Below are 24,694 nucleotides of genomic sequence, written 5' to 3'. Positions count from 1 at the left end.
AGAGTGCCTCTGATCGTGCAGACCAGGAGCAGCTGATGAGTATGCTACAGACCAGCCCTGGCCTGTCCCCACTTCCCCTTCTGTTTCTGTCCTTTGGACATCCCTGTTTGGATCACTGGTGTTACTAGACATTTTGGGAGCAAGAAGAAATAATATGGCAAATTTTTGAAAAGATTTTGGGTGCTGCCCTTGAATGGCAGGTGCTCAGCACCTTCTGAAAATCAATTTACTTAATGCTGATACCTAAACCAGAAAGAAATAGTAATTTAAATTAATTTTACTGTTACTTTTGTCTCATAACAACAGAAATGACTGGTGTTTAACACACACAAGAATAAATATCATGTCTCCATCTCATAGGGCAGAGCTTAAAGGGGCAATCAAACTGAGATGCATTGGAAAGGCAGAAACAAGCGTAACACAGAAGCAAAGGCAAACTAATGAAAGTCAGAATGAATTTATGAGGCACCTTAATGAAACACGTGGTTATGTTGAAGATGAATCCATGGCATTTACTCTTTTAAGTCTGCATGTAGTATGGAACTCACATGATTTGAAAGGTAATAAATTTCATGGCAAATGGATATGATTATATTTGCACAGAGAAAGCCTTTGCCCAAAGCAAGTGGGTGTGGTTAGTGAAAGATTCAATTAGGCTATTTAATGCTAGTTGCACAACTGTTTTGTTCAAAGACTTGTACTATGTTCTGTCAAAGGTTACACCCCTGAAATGGTAACAAAAATGAATTAAAGTTGAGCAGCTTTGCTCTGCCCAGCAGATGGGTCTTGTTCTTTTGAAGAGCGATATCACAGAGAAAATTATAAGCAAATCAAGTCCAATTTCATATGCATTGTGACAGAACATATATAATGAATGTTACTTTTTACTTAATCACCCAGAAAATGCTCAGACAATACACAGTCTCAAAACTTGACATGGAACCACTGAGCAGTGTCAGAAGTTATTAGCATTTATTAGCTGTCCTGCAGGAACACCTGTGCCTAGATGCAGCTCAGAAACCCCACCTCACTGTTAGGCAAACACAAAGCAATACTCCACCCTGGTGTCAACAGGAATTTACAGTCTTGGCATCCCAGGCAGCCTTCCCAAGCAAGCTGTGCAGCTCAGCTGCTGTCCAGGGCAGTGCTTGAACCCAGGGCCTGCAGCACCGTGGAGAGCTCCACACCCTATGGGGCAGCCCTGCCTCCGCCGGCCTGGAGGATCGCTCATCCTGGTGGGAGACGACTGGGAGTTAGGTAGATGTCTCAAAGCCTCGTTCTGTTTGGACATGGCCAGCCACAGATTTTCTGTGACAGCACAGATGGGTCTGGATATGCACAGCTCCACCTACACCATCAAGGTTCTTTTCCAATCCAATGCTCTTATCAAAGGAAGGAAGGGAGTCCACAGTGACGGTCTGACCCTCCTTTCCATGGCAGGCGATGAACAGTAATGATGGATATGATCAGATGTATTGGCTGTGAGTCCTCATCAGTCCACAACTGGGAAGGGTCCTCCATGCTCTGTGTGCAGCCAGCTTTGCTATTCACTTTCCTGAAGCAACATGGGCATTAAATAACTCCAGTTATTTGGGTTGGTGCTTTGCTTTTGTTTCCTGCATTTATTAATTAGTAGTAGTGCATGAGGTCACTATGCAACAAGACAGGAGCACCACCACGTAAATTAAGAAAGTAAAATAACACAAACAGCTTGGGTTACAGAAGTAAAATGTAAAAAATAAAGCAACAATATAAACTGAACTCGCTTGCCTTAAGTGATGTTTTGATGTACTGAAAGAATGACTTTTAATTCTTCTTGCAGGGTTGGGAAAGTCTAGAAAATAAGTGGTTAAAAAAAAAAAAAAAAAGTAACACAATGCTGCTGCATTTGTGCTTCCTAGAAGCTGATCAGATTCGTCTGCAAATAGACAGAATGAGGGAGCTGTTGCTTGGAGAGACCATGCGTTAGGGGCACAAGCAGCTCTGCTTCCTTGTGTTGTGCCTAGAATATAGTTTCTTGCAACCAAGATATGAATGATTGCAAGTGTCTTTGCGAGCCAAACACATGCACAAGGAAAATTACAAAATAAACTATGGTTTTACTTGGGGAAGAAATGACCTTCTTTGTTTTATTTTGTTTTCCACAGATATAATGCCAGCTTTCTCCAAAATGGGAATTGAGGATGATGCAAAGTGGCAACATAAGATATTACAGCATAATTTCAGATCTGCTTCACATTTCACTTACCATCCTCACTTTTCCATGTGAAACTTGGGGCTGCAGGACCTTTCTTACTATGAGTTACACCTTCCTATTGTTTTTTAACTGCGTGCGCCCCATTACCTTTACTTCAGTCAGACAGCTGGCAAAGGAAAGCCTTACACACATGGAATCAGTATGGATAATTTAATTCACACTGTGGGAAGTGTAACTGCAAATAGAGACAAGTAATTATCTGTAGCCTAAAAACTCTGTATCTAAGAAGAGTTTGATTTCTGATTCTGGAAGGAAAAGAGTGATTATGTGGGAATTAGTGCAACGTTTTCTACAGAGTGAGTACGATTATTTTCATGGAAATATTTTCAAGGCTGAAACATAGGAGTGTTTTGTGAAATTGTTACCCCTGTGAGAAGGACACATCTCTGAGCTTCCTTTGAAATGCCTCCTTATTATTTGTTATGTGTGCACGTAAAAAACAAAAAGAAAAAAAAAGAAAAGTACCCAACGAAAATTAAAATGAAAAGAACAGAAATTGAGAGGAGTGGCTTTTGTTTGTTTGTTTGTTTGTTTGTTTGTTTGTTTTTATAGAGGATTTGCAACCGTGCACAAGAAGCAACCAGCAATGTGACGAAGCCACGCCGCTGCTTCCCGCTTCAGCCTACAGACAATTTTGGGATACAGATTTGAAGGGTGTGTGAACAAAATGGCAGGATGGCAGGTGGGGCTTTAAGTTGTGTTTTTCTGGGACGGGGGTTATGCATTACACAGTTGCCGTTTTCAGAAATAAAATTTAAACTGGCTCAATTTGCGAGTTTCGCTTTTATAATAAATCAGGGATTTTGCTGAAACTTTTTTTTTTGCCTTTATTCCTTTATTTTTTTGGAAAAGAAAATGAAATCGTGTGATTTCTGTGCTTCTAAACGTCCACCGGGCTGTTTAGGAGGTGGGAGAAGACACCGTCTCCCAGCCCCGTGTGCTGAGTGACCTCCCCCCAGCGCGCCGAGAGATCCAAGACAAACGCTCGTATTTACGGCCGTGACTTTTATCGGCTCCAGAGAGGGAAACTACCGGGAGAAAAACGACGGGCTGGGGAAGACCTCGAGCTCCGTCTCGTTTATCGCCGTCTGCCGTCCGTGCTGCTGGAGGAAAAGCCAGAAAGAAAACCGGGCAGCCCGGTCCGGAGGACCCCAGCCCACCAGCCGGCACAGATTACACATTGCGCCTGCACCCAAACCTTTCCCGTTCATTCCTGGCCGGCTGCTGCCCTCAACCGCTTCTCCGAGGCTTTTTCAGGTCTTTTTGCCGGGGCCGCCGCTGCCCCCTCGCCCGCCAGCCCTGGCTCGGCCGTCGGACAAGGCACAGGCCGGGGACCGCACCCACGGTGCTCGGGCACGAGCCATATTTCCTTTATTAATCGGTCATATTCGGCACCCCCCCCCTCTTCCTCCCCCTCTTCCTCCCCCGGCCAAAGCCCCCCCGGCTTCGCCTTTCCGCGCTCTCCGGCCGCGGCGGTGGCGGCGGGGGAGCTGCTTGCGATCCTTTGGAAACCGAAATACCGGGCAGATTTACTGCAAAACGCTGCGGCGGCCTCTCCGGAAGGGGCTTGAATCTGGGAATGTCGCTTAGCCAGAGGTTTTCGCCAAAAAACGGTGCTCTTGTTCAGGCGGCGATAAATTTCCCCTGTGGCACGCAGCAAATTGAGCCGCGGCGGGGGGGAGGAGGGGGTCCGGGTTCGCGATGGGAAGGGCTCGCTTCTGCCGCCGGTTGTTTCTCGGCAGCTTTGTCCCTGCGGGTGGGACCCCGGCTCCCCCTGGAGCACACACACACACCCCGGCAGAAGGGTTGCCCCGGTGCTGTCAAGCCCCCACTTCTGTCAGTCCCTGCACACACGGGCTCTCTGACGGGGAAAGGATCCTGATTTATACCCAGAGCATTACTGGATTGAATTACGCTTCCTGAGAGCACCACCGGCCTGGGAGGAGGCACCAGACTTTGGAGTGGGTTTGGGTGAACTCGGCCCAGCTCTACCCCTCCCCTTGGGGCTCTGCCGTGCCCGAGGCCCTTCTGCTCTCAATGGGCGATGAAGGGCTTGATGGTGAAGCGAGCAGCAAGTGTGAGAAGTGTCCCAGAGCGGTAGAGACTTATAGGAGTGTGAGGGGAGAGAACAGAGAACTGGTGTCCACAAATTCTTGAGAGAATTTTGATATCCACTTATTCTCCCACCTGCATCTGACATTGTAGCAAAGGAAAAAAAAAAAAAAAAAAGAAAAGAGAGAGAGAGAGAAATGCCTCCTGTCCACACAGCATCTTTTCAGACTTTTTTATGAACTCTGCTGTCAGACAAGCTGGAGGACCCCACAGGTTTGCCAGAGTTCGCTGTGTTTCTGGCCTGCTGCTGGCAGCCAAGATAGACACTGGGCAGATTTGGGAGGTTCTCTTTGCAACTTAGACTATAAATGATATTGGCCCTTATATAGCTGAGTTCCATGGAGATCTCTGAGTATTTTACAATGGCTGTAAGAACTGGGAATAAATTTAGAGATCATGGTAAAGCCCAAAGTACAACTCAAATCTCTCAAGTACCCAGGATAGTACCCCAACCACTGGCCTCTTGGGTCTTCAGAAATACATTAATTCTTTTCAAGCAAAAGCTGTAAACCAAATGCAAACCAAATCTTGGGATACATCTTTTAAGAACACTCAGCCTTAGGGTTTGAATTCACGCTGAGAACAAAGACAGACTACATTTATTTTTGTCTTTGAGGAATCTCAGATCCTTTTCTTCTAAAACTTGGGTGGGGAAGGGGAAAGAACAAGCTTGATTTTGGGAAATATTTTGAAAAAAAAATTCACTTCAAGTCCAAAAACTCCAACTATTACATTAAGGAGATTTCTTAGCTCACCTACTTTACCTCTCTGTGAAGTTTAAAGATACATAACATAGAGGAAGGTGCTGGCAGTGGTGGGTTGTGACCAAATACCAAAAAAGAAACAGTGTGTTTCCATTTCTGCTCTGTACATCTCACATTGTTTCATGCTTTTGTGTAACCCTAGGTTTAGTGGAATGTGTCTGAATGACGGTTGAGCACAGATGTAGGAAAAGACTGCCAAAAGCACTCCAAGAAAGGACATGGGATTGGCAATGAATAGAGCCGCATTAGCAGGAATGGAGCCTATGAGCCCTGGAATCTCACTGCAGATTTCACATCCTTTACGGACTGATGATGATGGGGAGCTTGGGAGAAAGACAGGAAATGGGGTGGCTGGTGTCCCAACATCAGCATCTCAGACATAAGCTCATCATTAGATTTGGCAACAAAAGCAGAGCAAGTGAGAAAACAGAAGTGAAAAATCTGAGGATAGCTCAATGGTTTGAGTTAAAAAATACCATCTCCACAGATTTACAATGACGGGGGCTTTGCTCAGTGCATGGACAACACCATGCGGATGGGCTAGGACTACTGTGAGTCCCAGATGCCAGTTGTTCAAAATGCAGCCAAGTTCAGACTGAAGGGGTAAAGCAGAATAAACTTAAGTGTAAGGTAAAGTGCTCTTACACTTCACAGTGAGCTATCCAGACTTAGGGACTAATAGGGCATGAAGAATGATTTATTAATCCTGATTTGCCATTTCCACTTGGAAGCAGGACTGTGCATTCCTGTAGGAACGAGCTTTGTCCTTTTTTCATTTGTACTGAACTGAGTCATTGTAGAGGGTAAGCTTATTTGGTAATGAGAACAAAGTGATAAGACTGAGATCAGAATCTTTTTGATTGCCATCAAAAACAAGTACTAATTTCCCTGAGGTTCCTCTGAAAGTCCCCACAAAGATTCCCACCCTGGGGGACTCATCAACACCCTCATCACCTGGTAATGGAGCAGAGGGCAGCAGTGTTCTTGGATCCAGCCATGCCCAGTCCATCTGGACAGGCAAGTGTCTAGGTCTGTTCTCAGGTGCCATGGCCAGGCTTACGCTTCCCCCTAGAAGTGCAATAGGCTGTTTGTGAGAGCAGGATGCACATAAATGACCCTAGCCTTGGATCACCTGGACAGACTGCAGACAGAGCCGTAAGGTATCATAAAGACTAAGGTGTGTGATTTTTATGTAAACATTTGTTTAGATGCCAGTTCTGTGGTCTGTTCAAGAGACTCTGTACCTGTGGCATGTTTGCTGCTGTGTACAAACTTTCATGTTTCTTTGAAAACCCTTTTAAGTTACAAGTTATTCAGGATTAAGGAGAAAGGGTTTCATGAAAACTGGAACAGAAAAACAGGAGGCCTTACCAGAGATGGTAACATACTTTAACCAAGGATTGCCATAAAATCACTACTGACCTTCCTTTGCTTGCAAAAACCTTATGTCTGAGGAGCTGCAACACCACAGTGTTTGCTTCCCTGTTTACACAAAAGCACTTTCTCTTTTAACTGTCATTCCTCCTCTCATGGAGAGGAAGGGACCAGGGCTGGGCAAGCATGCTGCTGTGAAATATTGGAGGCTGGAAATTTACTTCCTTGGGTTTTGGAAAAATATGCTGAAGCTATGTCAGTGCTAAATTCTGATGCTTGACTTCTTGGAGTGGGAAATAAGAACAAAATAATTGTTCAGAGCTTTATAATTAAGAATCAGATCTTTTTCAGGAAAATATTTTGAAATCTGGGATAAGCTGACAAAGAAAAGAAAAATGTCAGTATTTGAAACGTTTAAGAAATATGGAGATGTTAAGTACCGTTTTAAAATTGACTATTATAAAATCTAAGCGTAGATGGATGGATGTTGCAAGCAGGGTGATCCTTCAAATGACAGGAAACTCACCCTAACCTGCCATGTAATTCAAGAGAAGAATTTTAACAAGAAGCACCTGCCTGTCTCTTCTAACTCAGCACTGGCCTTTATGGCTTAACACACATTGTTAAATTTAATCAAGCACATCAGTTTACATATTGTTTCTAATGATTAAATTCCCTGTCACTGTGTTTTTTTTGTTTTGTTTTGTTTTGTTTTGGTTTTACATATAGGTGAAGGTACTGGTGGTGCATTGAATTCCAAAAAAATATCCATAAGCCAAAAACGTTCAGGCTGTTTGCATGCTGTGTTCTCAATCAGTAACTTGTATACTCTCAGCAAAAGCATCCAAGATTTCACACAGATGCTTTAGGAATACTGTAGACCTGAAAACATGGGCCAGTAAATGCGTTTGACCCAACAGCTGATCTGCACTTTGTGTTTGCTTGACACCAGTAGAAGCAATAGCCCAGCAAATGGTCCCAGTGGCTAGCCCTGCTCAACTGCCTGTTCCACTGGAGCCAGTACACTGTGGATTGCAACCTGTTTGCTGTGAAACCCTTCAGGTTCAGAGGGGGGGAAGTTAGTGTTGGAGGGAGGAGGGGCAGGAAGGACAGTTACTGCTTGGAAACCCCCAGCAGAAAAAGATCTTGTACCACACAGCATGTCTGAGGGCGCTGGACTTGCTGCTAGTGTACTGTACAGACTGGCTCACAGGCAGTAGGTTCCAGCATGTTCTAAATACATCAGACTCCTTGACCTTCATGGAGTTCATCCTGTCTTATGTTCCTTTGTTCCATGTTTCTGAACATCCCAAAACCATGATCAAATTCCTCATCTTATACCAAGACAAATTTTCTTGGTGAATAAAAATACGAAGTTATGAAATTCCACCTCTTTCTCAACTGTCTGGCTCTGTCTCATCTTCACAGGTCTGTGGGGATTGTTTCTGGGTGCACATATGGAAAAACACATGGGCATATGCTACTTTGGCTACTGCAGGTCACTAATCTCTTGTCCATCTGAAAGACATTGCCTTAACAGGCCACAGCTTGCACAGGACAGATGGAGAGAAGAGAGACAGAAATTAATTGTAGGAGAAAACCTCTGTTGCCTGAAAGAAGCACCTCTGTTTGCACTGAAAGAAGCGCCAACTCCATCCTCAGTGGAGCTGCAGCGTTATTAGGTCAGTGTTTCAGCAATGTAAACCAAGAGATGTTGTGGACTGACAAATAGGAGAAGCTATCATAATTTTCATGCTGCAAAAAGGCTCTACTTCTTTGCTTGAAAATGTGCATGAAATGATGTTCCCAGTCTCCTCTGCACTAAACCTGGAGAGGTTGCTTTGAACTTAAACCGATGCAGGAGACTGCAGAATTTTGCTGGTGAACTTCTGCAAAATAGCTGTTTTTTTCACATCAACATAAGCCTGGAGATTAAAGAGAGAGCTGGAGGGACATGTTGCACCAAGGCCACATGACAGAAGGAAAGGTTCACCCTTGACCTCATCAAGGCCAAATGAGTTTTACCTCTCACAACTCCTGGCTTTTTAGTGCATATTTAGACCTTCTAACTTGGACAAAGGCTGGGCTGCTCAGAAATTTCATCCCAAACTGAGGTGCAATCTAGACTGACTGGAAATGGTAGGTGAGTAATAGTGACTCAGTCATGCAGTGTCTGCAGATCTCTGTCATGCCCTGTTCTGGTTGCACATATTGCTCTCAAAATGTCCCCCATTTTAAAGAACTTCCATTGCTGAAAGCTGTTGCTTCCAGAGCTCATCACTGAATGAGCCCCAGTGCTTTCAAACCTTTCTCAGTACAGGAAGAATGGTATTTAGCATAATTTAACGACGTTTCACTTCTCATCTCTCCTGTTTCATGTAATAAAGTGCTGAAAAACAAAATGTGTTGTTTTTTGTTTTGTCTTTGGCATTATTACTCTTTCTCTATTTTTTTCTTAGGAAAATATGCAATGCTTTTGTTTCTGATGAACTTCATAAAAAGTGGGTTCTGGGCTTAGTGTGCAGATGTGAGTGTTTATGCAGGTACCTGAACCAGAGACTGCTGAAGTCAAAGGAAATTTAAAGCACTTCACTAATTGTTGGGGGTTGGGCAGGATGAAGGCATATAGCTATTTTAGTGGATTAAAGACAACTTTTTTCAGTAGCAAATTTCTTCCAGGTAGCCTTTTCCTACTGGAATTTTCCAAGCCAGAAATGCTTTTCTCCTCTCTTTTGCCTGCCAACAGCACTTCAGGTAAGCAATGACTGTCCTAGCAGCCTTGGTTATTTGCAGCCACATCTACCATGACAATTGCAGCTGCATGGGTGCTAGAGGACAATGCTAGAAGCCCCATGTCCCACAAGGTGCTTGAAAGCTGCCTAGTCTTAAGCATGATTAATCTCCTGCATTTCATTTACCTGATGATAATGTAACAGATCCTTTCATTTGGTTGCTTTTGTTGCTTTATGAAACTGAATATAAGCACAACCGGGATTTTCTTTCCCTTCTCCGTGCAAAACAACAACAAAATCTGTAGTGTCATACTAACTGATGCACTGATTTCTACAGATTTTTCTTCATTAGTTATTACCCTTCTTGTGGCTGTTAAGAAAGGTTTTCGTTCTTGCTAATAAAAATAAAAGCAAATGGGCATTCTCATAACAATTAATAAATAATAATAAATAATAATAATCATCACAATAATAAAATCTCTGCTAGCCTTGGAACTTAAAGATTAAAATCAACCAAACGAAAACCTACATATAATGGACAAAGCTGTTGAGCTGCAAATTGTTCAAAGGGACGGGAGACACGTGCAAGGTGAGCGCAGACACAACTAGGGCTCTACTCTTTCTGTGTAAAATTCTGCTTCAAAAGTGATTTTTTCCAGCCTCGGGGCCGCAGCCGCTCCCGGCGAGCTGGGATCCCACGTTCCCGTGAGATCGGAGAAAACGTTTGCGGTGCGAAAAGAATAAATCGGGCTTCTTGCCCTCGGCTCTCCGCCGGGCTCGGGTTTCTCCTCCCGCCCTGCAGGACGACCGAGAGCAGCAGAATCGCCTCTTTCTTGCGCTGCGGTCCCGCCTGCACCCAAACCGGCGGCGCTCCGGTGAAGGCGGGGGTGCAGCCTGAGCGCGGAGCGGCCGCAGGCGCGGAGCCGCCTTCCCGAGCGCGGTGCTTCCCTCGCGCTCTTCCGCGGACATGCGGCGAAATGCAAAGGGGCAGCGGAGACAAGGTTTCCTGCTTGTTCATCTCTCGCCCTTTACAGCAAAAAATGTGTTTGGCCATCATGCTGCGGAGCTGGCAGAAATAAAGAAAAGATTGTGCTTCAAAGGAGTCAAAAAGAGCCCCCTTTTCTCCTCTTTTTTATTGCAACAGAAAATCGTACATGGATCTATAATGCATATATTTCACAGTCCTGAAGTGTACATTAACATTCAGCACACGGCTCTCTTCGGTGGGAATGAAATGGTTTTGAGTGCTATTTAACAAAAAACAATTCAAAAACCATGACTATATTGAATTTCAGCTTGAAAAATCGAAATATTTCTCACTTGGAAGCCGGCTTCTGTACATTAGAGCAAGAACTCTAACGAGAAGAGAGGTTCAGTAGCTGTTTAGGAAATATTTTATCGCAGTGGCTCTTTCACAGTGGCGTGAGACTAATCATTGGTGAGTTTGCTTGCAGACAATAAACCTGTTTCATCTTATTTTCTTTTATATAAGGCAATTGTCATCTAACAGAGAAGGATAAAGCTGATTCCGGTATAAATTTAATAATATTTTGCTTTTGTACAGAGTGTAACGATATAATTTATCTAAAAGACATTTCCTGACACTGCTTTGTAATAAAGAGTTTTATCTTATTTTTATTGGGTGTAACTACAATGAAAAATTTCCTGTTTTGTGTACAGGTGTAAAACTGCATGATGGTGTACAGCGGCACACTCACTAGGAAGTCACATCGTCTTCGTGTTTGAAAAACAGTATAAAATAGGAAAGAGAGACAAGAGAGATGGGGGAAGAAAGAGAGACTCAGAAATCCCGGAGATTCCTTTTATATTGTATTTTATTTTTGGACTCAGATTAGGAAAGAAAAGGAGTCAGGATATAAAAAATGCACCTTTGATTCTGTCATGAGGTTTAGATAGGATTCTGTTATGAGCTGCATAAAGGAGAAGCAGGGAAATGCACAGAGCAGTCTGAGGTCCTTGTTAATGACATCTCATCAAGATGCTTGTAAGACCCAAGAATGTTTACAACGTGGGCTCAAGTTCAATGACAAAATCCTTTGAAGGGGAAAAAAAAAAAGGCCAGACACTTTGTGCAATGGGAATGAACTTGAACAAAAGAAAGGAGTCAAAGGCTGGGGGAAAGAGGAGGAGGCATGAAGGAAGGACTTGGAAGATGTTTCCCCACTATTTCTATCTTTTGCTTGTTCATGGGTGTATCTGTGTTACATTTTAATTTGACTGAAAAAAAAAAAAAAAAAGAAAAAGAAAAAGAGGGAAGGAGAAAGGGAAGGGGAAGCAGAAGGATGCCATACTCGCAGACCCTGCAGAACCGGGCCCGGCACACCTCACCTGCTGAGAAGCACCTTGGGGCGGGCGGCCGGTGGGTGAGGGCGCTTCTCCAACAACCGTGTTTTAAAAGCAGCGCTCTTACTAAAACCATACCTGAGGCCCCCGCCCACCCTGGACCTCCTAGGGCTGCTCTGCCCCGGTTTTGGGGTTGCTCTGCCCCAGGTTTTCTGATTTTCAAGTTCAATGGCAAAGGGAGGGGGCCGGGAGCCTTCACCTGGCCCCGGCAGCGGCTCCTTCCCGGAGTTTTACGAGAATGTCAGGACTTTCTTGCCTTTTGCTGAGGCCGCCGCGTAAAGGTTTTACAGCTCTCCCCGAGACTTCCCTCCTCCCCTTCCCATCTGCATTTTCCGCCTCGGATTCGGGGCCGGAGCGGAGGACGGGGATGGGGGGGGAGTCACGTCTCCCACTCTCAGCCCAGTTCTCCAGGAGGAGGGGGAGGCAGCAATCCTAACGGGGCTGGAGGTGTCTGGGGTCCACCCACCACGTTTCCAGACGTTCCAGTGCACGTTTTGGGACATCAGTGAAAGACCCCAGCTGTAAAAAAGAATGGGAAAAAGAAACATGTCTGTAAAATGATTAACCCTTAACTTGCAATAGAGGGGCACTTTAAGAGGATAAGCCATTTCCAAACCCTGGAGTAGACCTGGTTTCTTTTGAAGTCACTCGCAGGTACAGGCCGTTGGAGATCACAGACGGATTTCTTTTTTGTTTTATCGTATTATTTGTTTTTCTTTGGGGAATATCCGAGGGACTTCTTATCGGCTAAAGCCGCTTCTGTACGGCCCCTACAGAGGCATGGAAATCAGGGCTAGAGATTCATTACCGGTCATACAGGCTTAAAGAAAAAGATACTTTTGAGATTCTCGTCGACCGGCACGTTCAGGAAAGCAGAACAAACCCTTCGAGACGCTTTCCAGAGTGGCGGGAACGGAGGGTGCAGCCGCGAGTCGGTGAACCTCCGACCCTCCTTCCCAGCCAGAAACTGGAAAACAAAATTAAAAAAAAAAAAAGAAAAAAAAAATGCCCCAACTGGTTCAAAACAGAGCAATTCGGAGCAGAATCTGGATGGGGAAGAGCGAAGTGTAGTCGGTCCCCGCACGACAGCGCCTGCGCCCCTGTCCGAAGCCCGAGGAGCGTTACAGCCGAGCGCGGAAGCCTTCGTGTCTCCGCGGCGTTCCCCGCACGTTTCCGCGCCCGTTTTGCTCCCGTTTTGCTCCTTTTTCACCTTTGTTTTGCGGGGCCGGGGCCGGGGCCGGGCTGCCCCGCGCGCCATTGGCTCCCCCGCCTCGCTCCCCGTGACGTCACGGCGGAGGGGCGCCCGCCCGTGTCCGCCCCCCCCCCCCAGCGGGGCTCGGGGCGAAAACACCGCGGGGGGACGCGCAAAGACGGGGAGAGCGCGGCCGGCCCCAGCCCGCTCCCTGCCGGGCACCTGGCGGGAGCCTGCGCCTGCCCCTGCCCGCAATAGTTAATACACGTGTCATTGGAAACGGGCGAAATCGCTGCCTAAAATAGCCATTAATTAGGGCACGCTGCGGCTCAATGCTCCGAATCTGTGAAAGAAAAGGCAGGAAAAATTAAAAAAATAAAAATAAACGCGGGTCGTGGTAACGGTGTTTTGAAGTTTATTCATCCTTTCAGAGGCTGTTTTGGGGTTTACAAGCAGACTTAAACACAACGCTGCTGCGGGGACTCTCCAAGGCAACACTCTGCTGCCTTTAAACACCGAGATATTGAACGGATTCTGTACGTGGTTTGCAATCGTGCACCGAGCCCTTCCCCGAAGCCGTAACATACAAGTGCAGAGAAGAGAGCATGTTTGAGTACTTCCACCCTATTTATGCTGTTGTAAACGATCACAAAGTTTCTTAATATTAAACAATATTATTCAGTAATATACGAAGGTTATCTCAGACATGCTATGAAACGTATAGCTATAATTCTGCATTATTAAGAGAAGGAAAATGTGGATACAAATATACGTATATATGCACAAACGAAACCGTCTATGAAATTATACGAATTGCATTTACCTGTATCAAAATATATTCACGAACATACATGTAAGTGTATGTATATATGTGCGTATACAAACACGTATATATATTCATATCCACACAGCTGGTTACTATATTGCATGTATATACGTGCATACGTTTGGGTATCTGGGTATATATAAACACACGAACACCGATATCATATACGATAAAAGGTAAAATAATGCATAATCCTATATATGTGCATACCTATATGTATATTTTATATATAACAGCACAAAACGTATTACGTGCCTTCATAAATGTATGTCTATGTGTACATGTTGTACACATGTACTGTGCATTCACGCAAAACCGCACGTTTATACCAATAAAAAAAAAATCACGTGTGTTTCTATGTAACACACCTGGAGTATACACACACATTTTGATACTTCTGCCTGCAATTAAGGAAATTTTATTTTTACGCTCTAAGTACAGCTTTTCTTCTCTAAAGACCAAATTCCTTGTGAAACCCCCCACCCCTCCGCCTCGGTCAGCCCGCTCCTGCACGGAGGCGAGACAGAAGTTGCGTGTTTGGGGTTAATTAAAGCAATTATTATTTTTTTTTTAACGCTCTGAGGATGCAGTTCAAACAAAAGCGGTGGGAGACGGAGAGCACGATGTCTAGAGCGACGTTGTAAGACGAGAGGGCCCTCTGCGTGCAGACCGGGCAGGAACGTTGCATCTTCTTAAGCTGCCCTCGTTGGAGGCTGGGTTTAACTCCTCGGGAACAGAGCCGAGCGGTGCCCCGCGCCCCGAGCTGCACCGGGCGGCGGGGGTGGTGCGGCCCGCCCCGGGCGCCGCTCGCTCTCGCCGCTGAAGGAGCCGGAGTCCCCTTGCAGACTGGGACTCTTCGGGGCTGCGGTGCGGGGTGGCCGTGTCCTCACGGAGTGCTGCTGCTTTTGATTTTGGCGACGACTTTCTTCTCTTTCACCCGCCTGTTCTGGAACCAGATGGTAATCTGTCTCTCTGTGAGGTTGGTGGCAGCGGAGATCTTCCTCCTTTTGTCACGGGTGATGAATTTGCTGCTGGCGTACTCCTTCTCCAGCTCCTTCAGCTGCCCCTTGCTGTAGGGGACCCTCTTCTTGCGTCCCCGGCGGAAGGAGCACCCGTCGGAGGGTAGCTGCGTGGTGGCGTCTGGGCGCAGGGAGAGACGGGTCTGAGTGATGCCAGGGCCCGGGGGGTTGGTGGGCGGGCATCCCCACCCCTTCACCCCCGCACCCCTCTCCCGCCGGCTTTTCCTCACAGCAGCAGCACCTTTTCCCTGCCTCCCCATTTCTTCCCTCGAGCCTTCCTGTCTCCTGACAATTTCTTTCCTAATGGAAGTCAGCTTTTTTCTTCGCTAAATGTATTCATATCTGACTGTTTTTTGGGGGAGGGGGAAGGGGACACGACTCCACGTAACAGCAACCGACGTGAGAGAGCTGATTCGACGTGCACTGGTTCAATGCGTACTCGCTCCGCGGGTTCAGCGCGTAACGCGGGGCCGGTGAACGGCCGAGCAGGGCCGGGGCAAGTTCACTCCCGCCGCCGTGGCATGGGCAGCGGACGTGGGGCATGGGCACGGCCCCCCTGTTCTCAGGACCACGTACACCCAGCCTTTAAACCAGCTCCGTCCCGTTGCTTGCGGACTGCGGCTGGCCCCCAACTACCCGGATCGTTCCTGAACCTGGGATGTGTCACCGATTGCCTCCGTTCTGAGAGGGCGATGAGTTGCAAAGAGCAGTGTTAATCTAAATTGCTGGTTTCGGAGCCTGCGTACCGACTACGGTGAAATGGCTCACGAACAAGCTTTCCTGGAGCTGCAGTAGCAGCTCCCCAGGAGGTTATTGGAAGCTGTGATCCCAACTACCCGCACGCACGGCGAGCACCCCACACCTCCCCTCTCCCAGCCCCTCCGCAGCTCCAGCCCAGGGACTTTACCTGCAAAGGCGGATTTCAGGAGGTACCCGGCCTGGCCCTGCTCTTTGGGGCAGCACATCTGGCCGCTCCAGCTGCCGCCCAGAGCCCACGGCTGGTGGTAACCGTCCACGGGCAGCAGCGTCTCATGCCGTGCCTCCCCGGGGCCGCCCAGCCCCGGCACCACCGACACGTCCAGGTACCCGGCGACGGGCTGGTAGGGGGCCCCGTAGCTGGGGTAGAAGGCGAACTCCGCGGGGCGGCTCTGGAAGTCCTCGCTGCTCGCGGGGGGGTCCAGGTACTTCTCGGGGGTGAAGGGGCCCTGGGCCGGGCCACTTTTGAGGGCGCTGCGGGCGACGCGGCAGGAGTAGTAGCCGCTGCCGAAGTATCCGTAGGGCAGCGGGGCGGAGGCGGCGGGGCCCGGCGGGGCGGCGGGGCCCGGCGGGGCGGCCAGGCACGGCTTGGCCGGCTCCTCCGCCGGGTAGCTGGGGTTCATCCCGGGGGGAGGCGAAGGGCCGCCGAGAGCCGGGGCGGGGAGCAGGCCCCTGCCTTGGCCGCCTGCGAAGCCCCCGGCTGCCAGGAGCCCCTCGAGGCCCGAGGGGGCGCGGGGCTCCGGAGGCTGCATGCGGGGCGGCGCGGGGGATGGGGCATGGGGAGAAGCTGCTCGACAGCACCCGGGCGCTGTCCGAGGGGGGTCCCCGGATCTTTTTAAAAGGCTGTGAGCTGCCGAGAGCTGCCTTTCCCCGCCGGGCTGTCCTGACGCAATGGCCAGGGCCTGCCTCATTGGCTGCTGCTCGGGGGGAAAAGGACGGAGAAGGAAGGAAAAAAAAAAAAAACAAAAAAACCACCTCCCCCAACCCCTCCAGTCCTAATAAACCCTGGCTGCAGAAATAGCGAAAATACTTTTATTGCAATAGAAGGAGGAGGGAGGACCCCCCCCCCAAGCACGTGACAGGTGGGTACACAGGAGGTGCCTCTTGCATCATGTCCCCCCCCCAAAAAAAAGTAGAGGGACGAATTAAGTGTGTGTGGGGGGGGAGAGGGAGGATCGAAAACAGTGAGAGGCACTGCCGTGGGACAAGGCTTCCCCTCTGCCCCTGCCTTGCTCTCCACTCATGCTCAGGGATTGTGTCCCATCATCACAAATATCACATATGCACCCCAATCTTCCCCCCCCCCCCAAAAAAAAAAGAGGAAAAAAAAAAGAGGAAAGAAAAATAACTGCAAAGAGTGGAAAAAAAACCCAAACCTCCTTGCACACAGCTATTGCCTCTTTGCACAGTGCTGGCGTGGAACTGGGCCTGGTCTGCAGGTCAGTATGGATCCCAGCTAAGTAGCTCAAAGGGAAAGAGTTTTGAAAAGAGGGTGGAGAAATAATACAGAGACCCCTTTGGGCCCCAGAGTAACAGGCAGGTGGAGAGACAGGCAGAAGAGGTAAAGACAGATGGATGTAGAGGTAGGGGATTACATCAGCATGGAAAAGTTTGGAGTAAATACGGTGAGGCCTGTGCATAAGTGCTTATTAATAAATCTTTTGGGTACATGCATTTTTCATCACCTGTACACACAGTACAAACACACACAGCCTCATTTCTCCCTCCTGTTTCTGTTTTTCTCCCAAAGGCCTTTGTCTGGTGGAAACTTTCACCACAGTTACTCAAATAACAGTTGAGTTCATGCCATGTTTCTGCATCGTTTCCTTCTTGCAAAGAGATCAACTCAAGAAATCGAGATTTTCTCCTTGCTTATTAACAAATTATAGAAAAACTGCTCCTTCTGTCATGTCTTTAGGCCACCAAATCATGATCCTTCTTCCCGAAGGAGCTGCATCAGCCTTTCACACGCAGAGACAGAAAAAAGTCAGGAAATAGGGATTGTGATGCTGGGCCAGGCATATGGGAGCGTTACCTTGCCCGAAATGCCTCCCCGGGGGGACCCCCCCCAGGCTTGTGGGAGGTAAATCCCGCGCCGTGTCCGTTTCGGAGCCACTTGGCAGTGCCCAAATGGACACGATGGAAAAACACCGGCTTGACAAAGCCCCTGGCTTGTGTCTTGTGGCTTCCTACCTGTGTATGTGTCTGGGGAGGCTGGGTGAGGGGCGTTCAGCCTGCCGGGGCCGGGCTGCGGCCCCGGGGGCAGCACCCGCCGAGCCGAGGGGTAGGACTGGCTCGATCACCTCCAACCCGACGCGGAAAAGCCCCGTTCGCTGCGGCAGGCTGCCTCCCCCTCCCATACCGCTCCTTTCAGCTCTGGAGATCTGCGAGGGGGGTTGTCCCGGTCTGTTTCGTCGAGATCCGCTCCCGCACCGCTTCCTTGCCCGCCGCGTTTCGCAGGAAAACAGCTGAACCACAGCGCAAAGCTGAGCCCCCAGTCTCGGCTCCTCGTTCGGCCCTTCTTTCTCTCTTTTGTTAAAAATCTCGGAGTCTTGCTGAATCCGATGATTTTCTTTTCCAGAAGAAAAAAAGAATCGGAGGAAAGAAAAGAAAAAAAAAAGTCCTGTCTTTTTAGCCTTCACCTTTCCTATTTCAGAGCTTCTTCCCTTTCTGTAGTTTAACGACTGCACTCCTTCTTTGACGCTCTTTTTATGCTCTGCTCCTGCCCTCTCCCCGTTTGCTTTGAGCCAGCGCTCACAACTCGGGCGCTGGGACAAGGCGGCCGCGACGGTCGGCCAAGTGTTTGTCGACGGGGCCGCAGCTCCCCCGCGTCTCGCGGTGCTCCTTCGCAGAAAGGTCGGGTTTAATCCGGAGGTCAAGGCCAAGTTGAAAGTTAAGGGCCTGTTTACTTCGGGGGCTTCTCTGCGGCGGGAGCTGCGGCCGCCGTCGGGGCTGCTCCGTGGGTCCCGGCGGCTGCGAGGAACGGACCCGCGGCGGCTTTGCGGGGAGGAACCTCCGAGGTGGCCCGGACTGAGCCTGAAGGGGGATCCGCGGACAAAGCGACTGGCTGCAGATTTTCCTGCTAGTTTGTCATTTTATTTATCTTTATTTATTGTTTATTCAAAGCGCGGAAGGAAAAGGAGTGGGATCCACCAGCAGAAGCACCCAGGCAGCCCAACGCGCACAGACACCCTCATTAACAGAGGGAAAGGAAACGCTGATTTTCGGAAATGTGATTTCACTCCGCTTCACGGAAACCCTCGAGCAGGCTGGTGCGCGGCGGTTCGCGGCCGGCGGACCCCGCCGCGCTGCTCCGGCAGCAGCAGCCTCGCCTCTGCCTTCCGCGGGTGCAGCGACCGCAGGAGCAGCGTCGGAGAGGACTTTGCCTTTCCACCTGGCTCCCCGAGAATTTGCACTTGGGCTAATTTATTTATCGGCATTACCTATTTTCGAATTTTTGTCATACCGCGTGCTTCTGAGATCTCGATTCCCTTCAGCTATTCTTCTTTATAACATGTTGCAAAAATTTTGAGGCCGCTTTGCCGTGGAAATAGTTTAGTGCGGCTTCCAAACTGATAATAACCTTTCTGTCCTTCGACGATTTTACGCTGAAAATTCAGTGTGATATTTTATGTCACAATAAAGCAAGAGGAACGTTATTATTTTAAAAGAAAAGAGTGATTTCTTTTACCAGTTCCTCTCTTCTCGTGACAATCGTGCTTAAAATTATTAAAAACGCTTATTAGTTTGCAACTATTCTGCTATTTTATTCTCGATAGGATCCATTTAATATTTATGTCATCTGGAATCCGAAAAGCTTTGAAATAACTCTTAACTGGCTGTAAATTTTTTAAGCAATTGAATTTGAAGTCGTTGTTACAAAATACGAGGGAAAAAAATCAAAACCAACCCTAACCCCCAAGCAGTTTGAAAGGGAAAAATTGGAACTACTTAAAGACTTAACGTTTGGAAATAATCAATTGTTGGAAAATTGAATTCTGGGTCTGGAAGGGAGCCCAGCTCTTTGGTTTCTGATTTTGGCAATATTTCTGGGAAGAAAAATCAAATAAAGGCAAACATTTTGATCTTTTTTTTTTTTTTTTTTTTTTTTTCCCTTCACCGCCGGCCACTCCTTTCCCACCCCACAGGCATCCCCGGAAGCCCAGTGGTGGTAGGTGCGAATAGTTCTCTCCCTGGTGACTGGAGGGCCAGAATCTGCACTTTATAGCACATTTCTCTTGGGTCCTTTGAACAAATCAGCTGGCATGGGAACAGAGAGCATGGCCTGACTCCTCTTTGCTTCTTTTATCCCTGTATATTGTTGCCACTCCACGCTGAAGCCCTGGCCGAGCCCCCAGTGCCACAATCACTGCAGCACATTTTTGCACACACACCCTTTTTGGGGTGAAATGTGAGGTGACTTCAAACTCGTGGCGTTTTGTTTAATCCGGTTCTCCCCATCCCTGAACCCTCCAGGTCTCTTCTCCCCTCCCCAGCCTTGACTGGTGGCTTCTTCCATGCCTCTTATTTTCCCTTTGAGGAACCCGGAAGGCTGAGTGCTGATGTGCACCACTTGTGTCTTGCTCTTGGACTGTCAAACCTGAAATCTCCAGTTTGGGTCCATACTTCCCTTTTGCCAAAATGTGAAAATGAAACCCTGGGCTGTTCCCTGAAAACTGCAGCTGTCAGTGCCCCAAACCCTGACGTTCCCTCAGAAAATGCCCCCCTTCCAACTTCTCCCTGTCCATCTCCTGCATCCTGTCCTGCAGCCCTGGCCTCTCCCACACCAAGCTCCTCAGGCTGGGAGGCTGAAACCTCAGAGGGGGCCAACTCTGTACTCCTCCTTCCACCATGAGGGGAAGAAGCATAGATGGAGTCCACAATGACTTTTCCTGCAGGGTGGAAGCCCGAGGAAAGTGGAGGGGATGTGTCCTGGGTGCAGCTTATGAGGCAAATGCTCCTGCCCTGGAGCAGAGATACAAAATATAAATGTGCATCTGCTGCTGCAAATAGAGATGTCTGCACATCCTCAACCTGGAAACAGCCTCATAAACATTCCCGCATGTCCCTGTTTGTGTCAGCTCTATGTACAATCCAGCTCTTCAAGTGCACTTCCTTTAAATATGGCAAGATGTGCATCTCTGCAAACCCCTTCCACATACCCCTATATGTGTGTACATGTACGTGCATCATGCACTGTGGCTGTGCATCCTGTTGAGTGTCCCACCCAGATGGAGCAACCCTTTAGCCTGAGCATGTGTCCCTGCTTGGCATCGAGCCCAGCAATGTGCACCCACCACTGCATGCGCCACAGCCCTGCTCACGTAGGGCCTTGCCCCAGGGACTAACTTGGTGTTCCCCAAGTCCCTGCTCAGCTAAAGCAATCTATTTCAGCTGTTGTGGGATAAAAGGGGAATTATTTTGTGCATGGTGTTTAAGCCTTGCTTCTGATGTTCAATTCATTAGGAACTGTCATATTCCTTTGCACTGGTCTCTGCTCTCTACTGCTGATGGGAGCCTGCAGCAGGGTGTGGGTTCTGCAGGCAGCCTGCAAAGGGGCACAGCTTGATGACATGCATAGAAGGGCTCACAATAAGGCAAATTTTGGGTAGAATCAGGAGTAGGTTGAGACTTGTTCTAAAAAATGTGCCTGAGACTGGGATCCCCCTGAGGAAGGTGAACCTAGGTGGTTATCCAGACAGGTCAGGAGCAGCTCTCCCACACCAGGCATGCTGCTGCCAGGGCAGCCTGGAGGCGGGAACCAGAGTAATCCCCTTCCCTATAGGCAAGTTTGTTCACATGCTGAGGAAGGCTGTGGGGCAGCAGTAGGGCTCTGACTGCAGAGATCTGTCCAAACTTACGGCAGCTGTTGAAGCTCTTTATGCCTCTGATTCCCAGGTGGGACCATGCCTCCTCTCTAGCCAGGCTCCACTGCAATTGATCACTTTCAATTCTAACTTCTCTGATAATTCAGAGATTTCTTCCTAGGACAGAAAGCTAGACATGGGACCTTTGTGTTTTGGACCAAGCCACCAACATGGTCATCTCCACCAATGGGTAAGCTCTAACTCATGTGCCAGGTGTGATTCATGTCCTACATTCAGGAAAGTCTTACTGAGTTCAGTAGGATGACCATAAATCAAGCAAGATGGGTGATGGCTGCTTCAGCCCCAGGCTGGATACAGAGGTGCACAGACAAGCAGGATGGTGACTGAGGTCCTCAGACCCTGCAGTGCCCATAGCAATGGGTATTATGCTTCCTGCTATTCATGGCAAAACTATCCAGGCCTGTGGGACTATGGGCTTCAGAGCAGACAAAATACTGAGGATCTGAACCAGTGTACCTCCTCAGGGCAGTCACACTGGAAATGCCACATGGAGATGTCCAGGGCACAACATTGCTGGCTGTGCAGTACGGGTTGTGGCACTTCACAGTCAGTGGAAATCTGGGATAATATTTTTTGTTTTGGCTGAACTGTGTATGCTTTTTACCTGCACTGCTAGGAGAGATTTGTATATATCCAAAAAGTGGCCAGGTGATTGACTCAGGTTTACTCTGCCTTCCTGAGTTAGGTGGCAGATCGATAGTGCCTAAGGAGAGTTACCTATAAGCACAGGGGTGGGTTCATTGTCCCCTGGCTAGAGCAGAAACCATAACAAGTTTTTTGGGAGACATTTGTGATTAGTATACATTATTATAGCCACAGGGAAACGGGTTCTTGCATTGCCCTCACCGCTGCCACTGCCACTGCCAGGCCAGATCTGGGGAGGTCTCTCCTGCCTTCCCTACCCACCCTGAGAACTCTAGGGGTGGAGATTCAGACACATGCATTGCGGCATAGGGTGATTCCCAACGAGAACAGATGACTGCAGCATGGAAAGACACCAGCCATCATGACTGGACTGGCTCCACTGCATCCTGGGCTGCAGCTTTGCGGGCAACACGGAGCGATGTCCCCAGTCCCAGTGGCTTTTACTGTAATTTTTACTTATTCAGCAGTTTAAGGATTGAGAGCAGGGTCTCCTCCCCTGTCTCCACCTCAGCTCTTGAGTTTAGTTCGATATCATGTGTGAAGTGGGAGTAGCGATAGGGAAGGACCAAGACTACAACGTGAGACGCGCATCGCTGCATACACTTTGAGGCCAGGCTGGGTCTGCAGAGCTCCCCTTCCCCATGCTGCTCTGATGTCCCTCGCCTCTCCCGCCCACCTTGCTGGGGGAGGCGGAGAGCCCCGCGGTTAAACCAGACGGGGCGGGCGGCGAAGCCTCCCCGCCCGAGTAAGCCAGGCGGCGGCCGCGCTTCACCCCGGGGTCCCCTTCCCACCCTCTCGCCCGCTCGCCCCTCGTGTCTCTCAGCTCTCCGCAGGGTCCCCGGCCCGACCCCGGCCCCCAGCGTGGCCCTGAGCACCGACCCTGCCCCGGCTCTGCCCGCGGGACGCCCGGGTGCCGGAGGGAGCGGGGAGGTTTCAGAGGCCGCCCTCGGCCCCCGCTCCGCCCCCGCCCTCACCGGCTGGGCGGCCCGGCCCGGCCGCTGCCTCCAGCGGGGAGCAGGCGGGGAGCAGGCGGGAGGAGCGGCCGGGGGAAGAGCCAAAGCCGCCTCCTGCCCCGGGCTGTGGCCGCGGCTCCGGGGGTCCGGGACCTAGCGAGCTTCAGCCCTAAATGAAAGCCGAAATCCAAAGCCAGCTCCTGGCATTTTCAGCGACGAGTTCACTCGGACGAGGCTTCAGATGCTGCCGCTTAAACGCCGTGACACGTCCCGGCTGCTAGGACTATTCAGCTGATGTCCGATTAGTTTGGTATGGAGAATCAGTGCGCTGCTGTGAGTCAATTAAGCACCCAAATGATACTTGCCAGAATGGCGGAAAATATAACGCCAAGTATCAACCGATGTGTTAGTGAATTATTTCTTTACAACTAGTGCCAGGCTACGTTAAGTTCCATGCTTGAATACAATGGAGGGATTATTGGTTTACAAGCCGTACAGGGTCGGATGCTTTATATTACGCATTGCAGAAACGCAATTCTATCCTTTTCCGAAGGGCAAAACGCAAGGAGATCTCATTACCTGATACCGATGTTTGAAATCACTTTTCTTCCCGTCTTTTCTATCTTGGGAGAGGTGACGGGGGCTCCTGTCCCTAGTCCTGCTAGCTGTTGGCACGAGCAGAGATTTCTCAGGCAACTCTGGCCGTTTGAACTCAGTTCTAAGCCCCACAGGTTTCAGCGCACAACGAGGGAAGCTGGATCAGAAGCTCAGGTCAGAACGGCAGAAGAAGCAGTTCCTGTCCATTAAGATAATAGTTGCTTTAGGATTGCAGACATCACTCTGGGAAGTTTACCGCAGTGGCAGTCAATTAAAAAAAATAAATAATAAAATTAGTTGACTCTTCCTATCTACGTGTCTTACTCAGCTAAAGAAATCCGATCACTGAATTAGTCAATGGTGGTACAGGAACACACATCTCTATTGCCGCAGAGCAGGATAAAGGTTTTAATAATCACTGCTCTTAACGTCCTCCTGATAAATAAGGACGGTGGCAGAACAGCAAGGACGTTACACAGTTCAGACCTCGCGTCAACATAAGCATCAATGCCGGAGACTTTTTAACTCGTTTTTCCAAAAAGCAAGGAAATTCTTTGCATTTTTCTTTCGCTGTTTCCCTGCAGAATCACATCTATGCGAGTTCTGTGGCAAACTGGCCGGAACAAGTGTTACCACGGCCAACTCTCCACAGATTTTATTTTTCCAGACCCAGAGTTGACTGAGTGATAGGACACCGGACTGTCTCACGCCGCGTCCCTGAGACCCCGTGAGCCCGTTCCCCACCCGGATTCCTCTTCCCGCACTTGCTGCTTTATCCCCTTGGTTGGGACACAGAGCACTGAGCGTCCCACGGGGGCAGAGACCACTGCATTCCTCTCTGACCAATGGAGATATAACAATTAAGACTCTCCAGTTAAAATAAAGACCCAATATCCCTTAACGAGCTTTCCTGGGAGGTTTGTGCAACTTAATAAACATTAACATCAAATATTAAATTAGTATGAAGTGTTAATATTGACACAGTAATGGCAGTATTGATAAATACTAAAATATTAATGCATTTTATGTATTATTATTATCATTGCTAACAAGACATCACCTAGAAGATATTTTTATTTAATACCTGTATCTCATACGTGTACACCCGAAGTGGGTGTAAAGGTGTCGCGAGGGCAGCACAGCCCTGCGTGGCCCCAAAGTGCTGTGTGCGGCGGGGTGCGCGGCTGCGGCGAGGTGCCTTTGCCGACTTCAGAA

General features: G+C 48.7%; 1 protein-coding gene and 1 long non-coding RNA gene across 3 annotated transcripts; both read right to left on the bottom strand.

The window, feature by feature from the left end:
• Positions 1-12,250: 12,250 nt before the first annotated feature.
• Positions 12,251-16,511, bottom strand: HOXB13 (homeobox B13). Of its 2 annotated transcripts, none has more exons than XM_080565391.1 (2): positions 15,548-16,511; positions 12,251-14,761 (listed from the first exon to the last, which is right to left on the bottom strand). In XM_080565391.1, exons 1-2 carry the CDS (start codon positions 16,305-16,307, stop codon positions 14,508-14,510), a joined length of 1,014 nt encoding a protein of 337 aa, XP_080421517.1. In that variant the 5' UTR covers positions 16,308-16,511; the 3' UTR covers positions 12,251-14,507. The 2 variants fall into 2 exon arrangements, with proteins under 2 accessions (XP_080421517.1, XP_080421518.1); XM_080565392.1 differs by having other exon boundaries at positions 14,629-15,321.
• Positions 16,512-22,558: 6,047 nt separating this feature from the next.
• LOC308181606 lies at positions 22,559-24,682 on the bottom strand. Its single transcript, XR_013941519.1, has 2 exons — positions 24,564-24,682; positions 22,559-23,678 (listed from the first exon to the last, which is right to left on the bottom strand). It is a non-coding gene; the product is annotated as an uncharacterized lncRNA (long non-coding RNA).
• Between the last annotated feature and the right edge of the window lie 12 nt (positions 24,683-24,694).

The sequence above is a fragment of the Anser brachyrhynchus genome, assembly GCF_964034855.1.
Source record: "Anser brachyrhynchus genome assembly, chromosome: 22".
Classification (NCBI taxonomy): Eukaryota; Metazoa; Chordata; class Aves; order Anseriformes; family Anatidae; genus Anser; species Anser brachyrhynchus.
This window is presented reverse-complemented; position numbering and strand designations above follow the sequence as displayed.

What these genes read in the sequence shown, in the direction of transcription:
- HOXB13 (XM_080565391.1), bottom strand. Translation starts at nt 16,307, where the DNA reads ATGAGGCAGGCCCTGGCCATTGCGTCAGGACAGCCCGGCGGGGAAAGG. An exon ending in CCTGAAATCCGCCTTTGCAG is followed by an intron (nt 14,762 to 15,547) that starts GTAAAGTCCCTG and finishes CCCTGCGCCCAG; the next exon opens with ACGCCACCACGCAGCTACCC.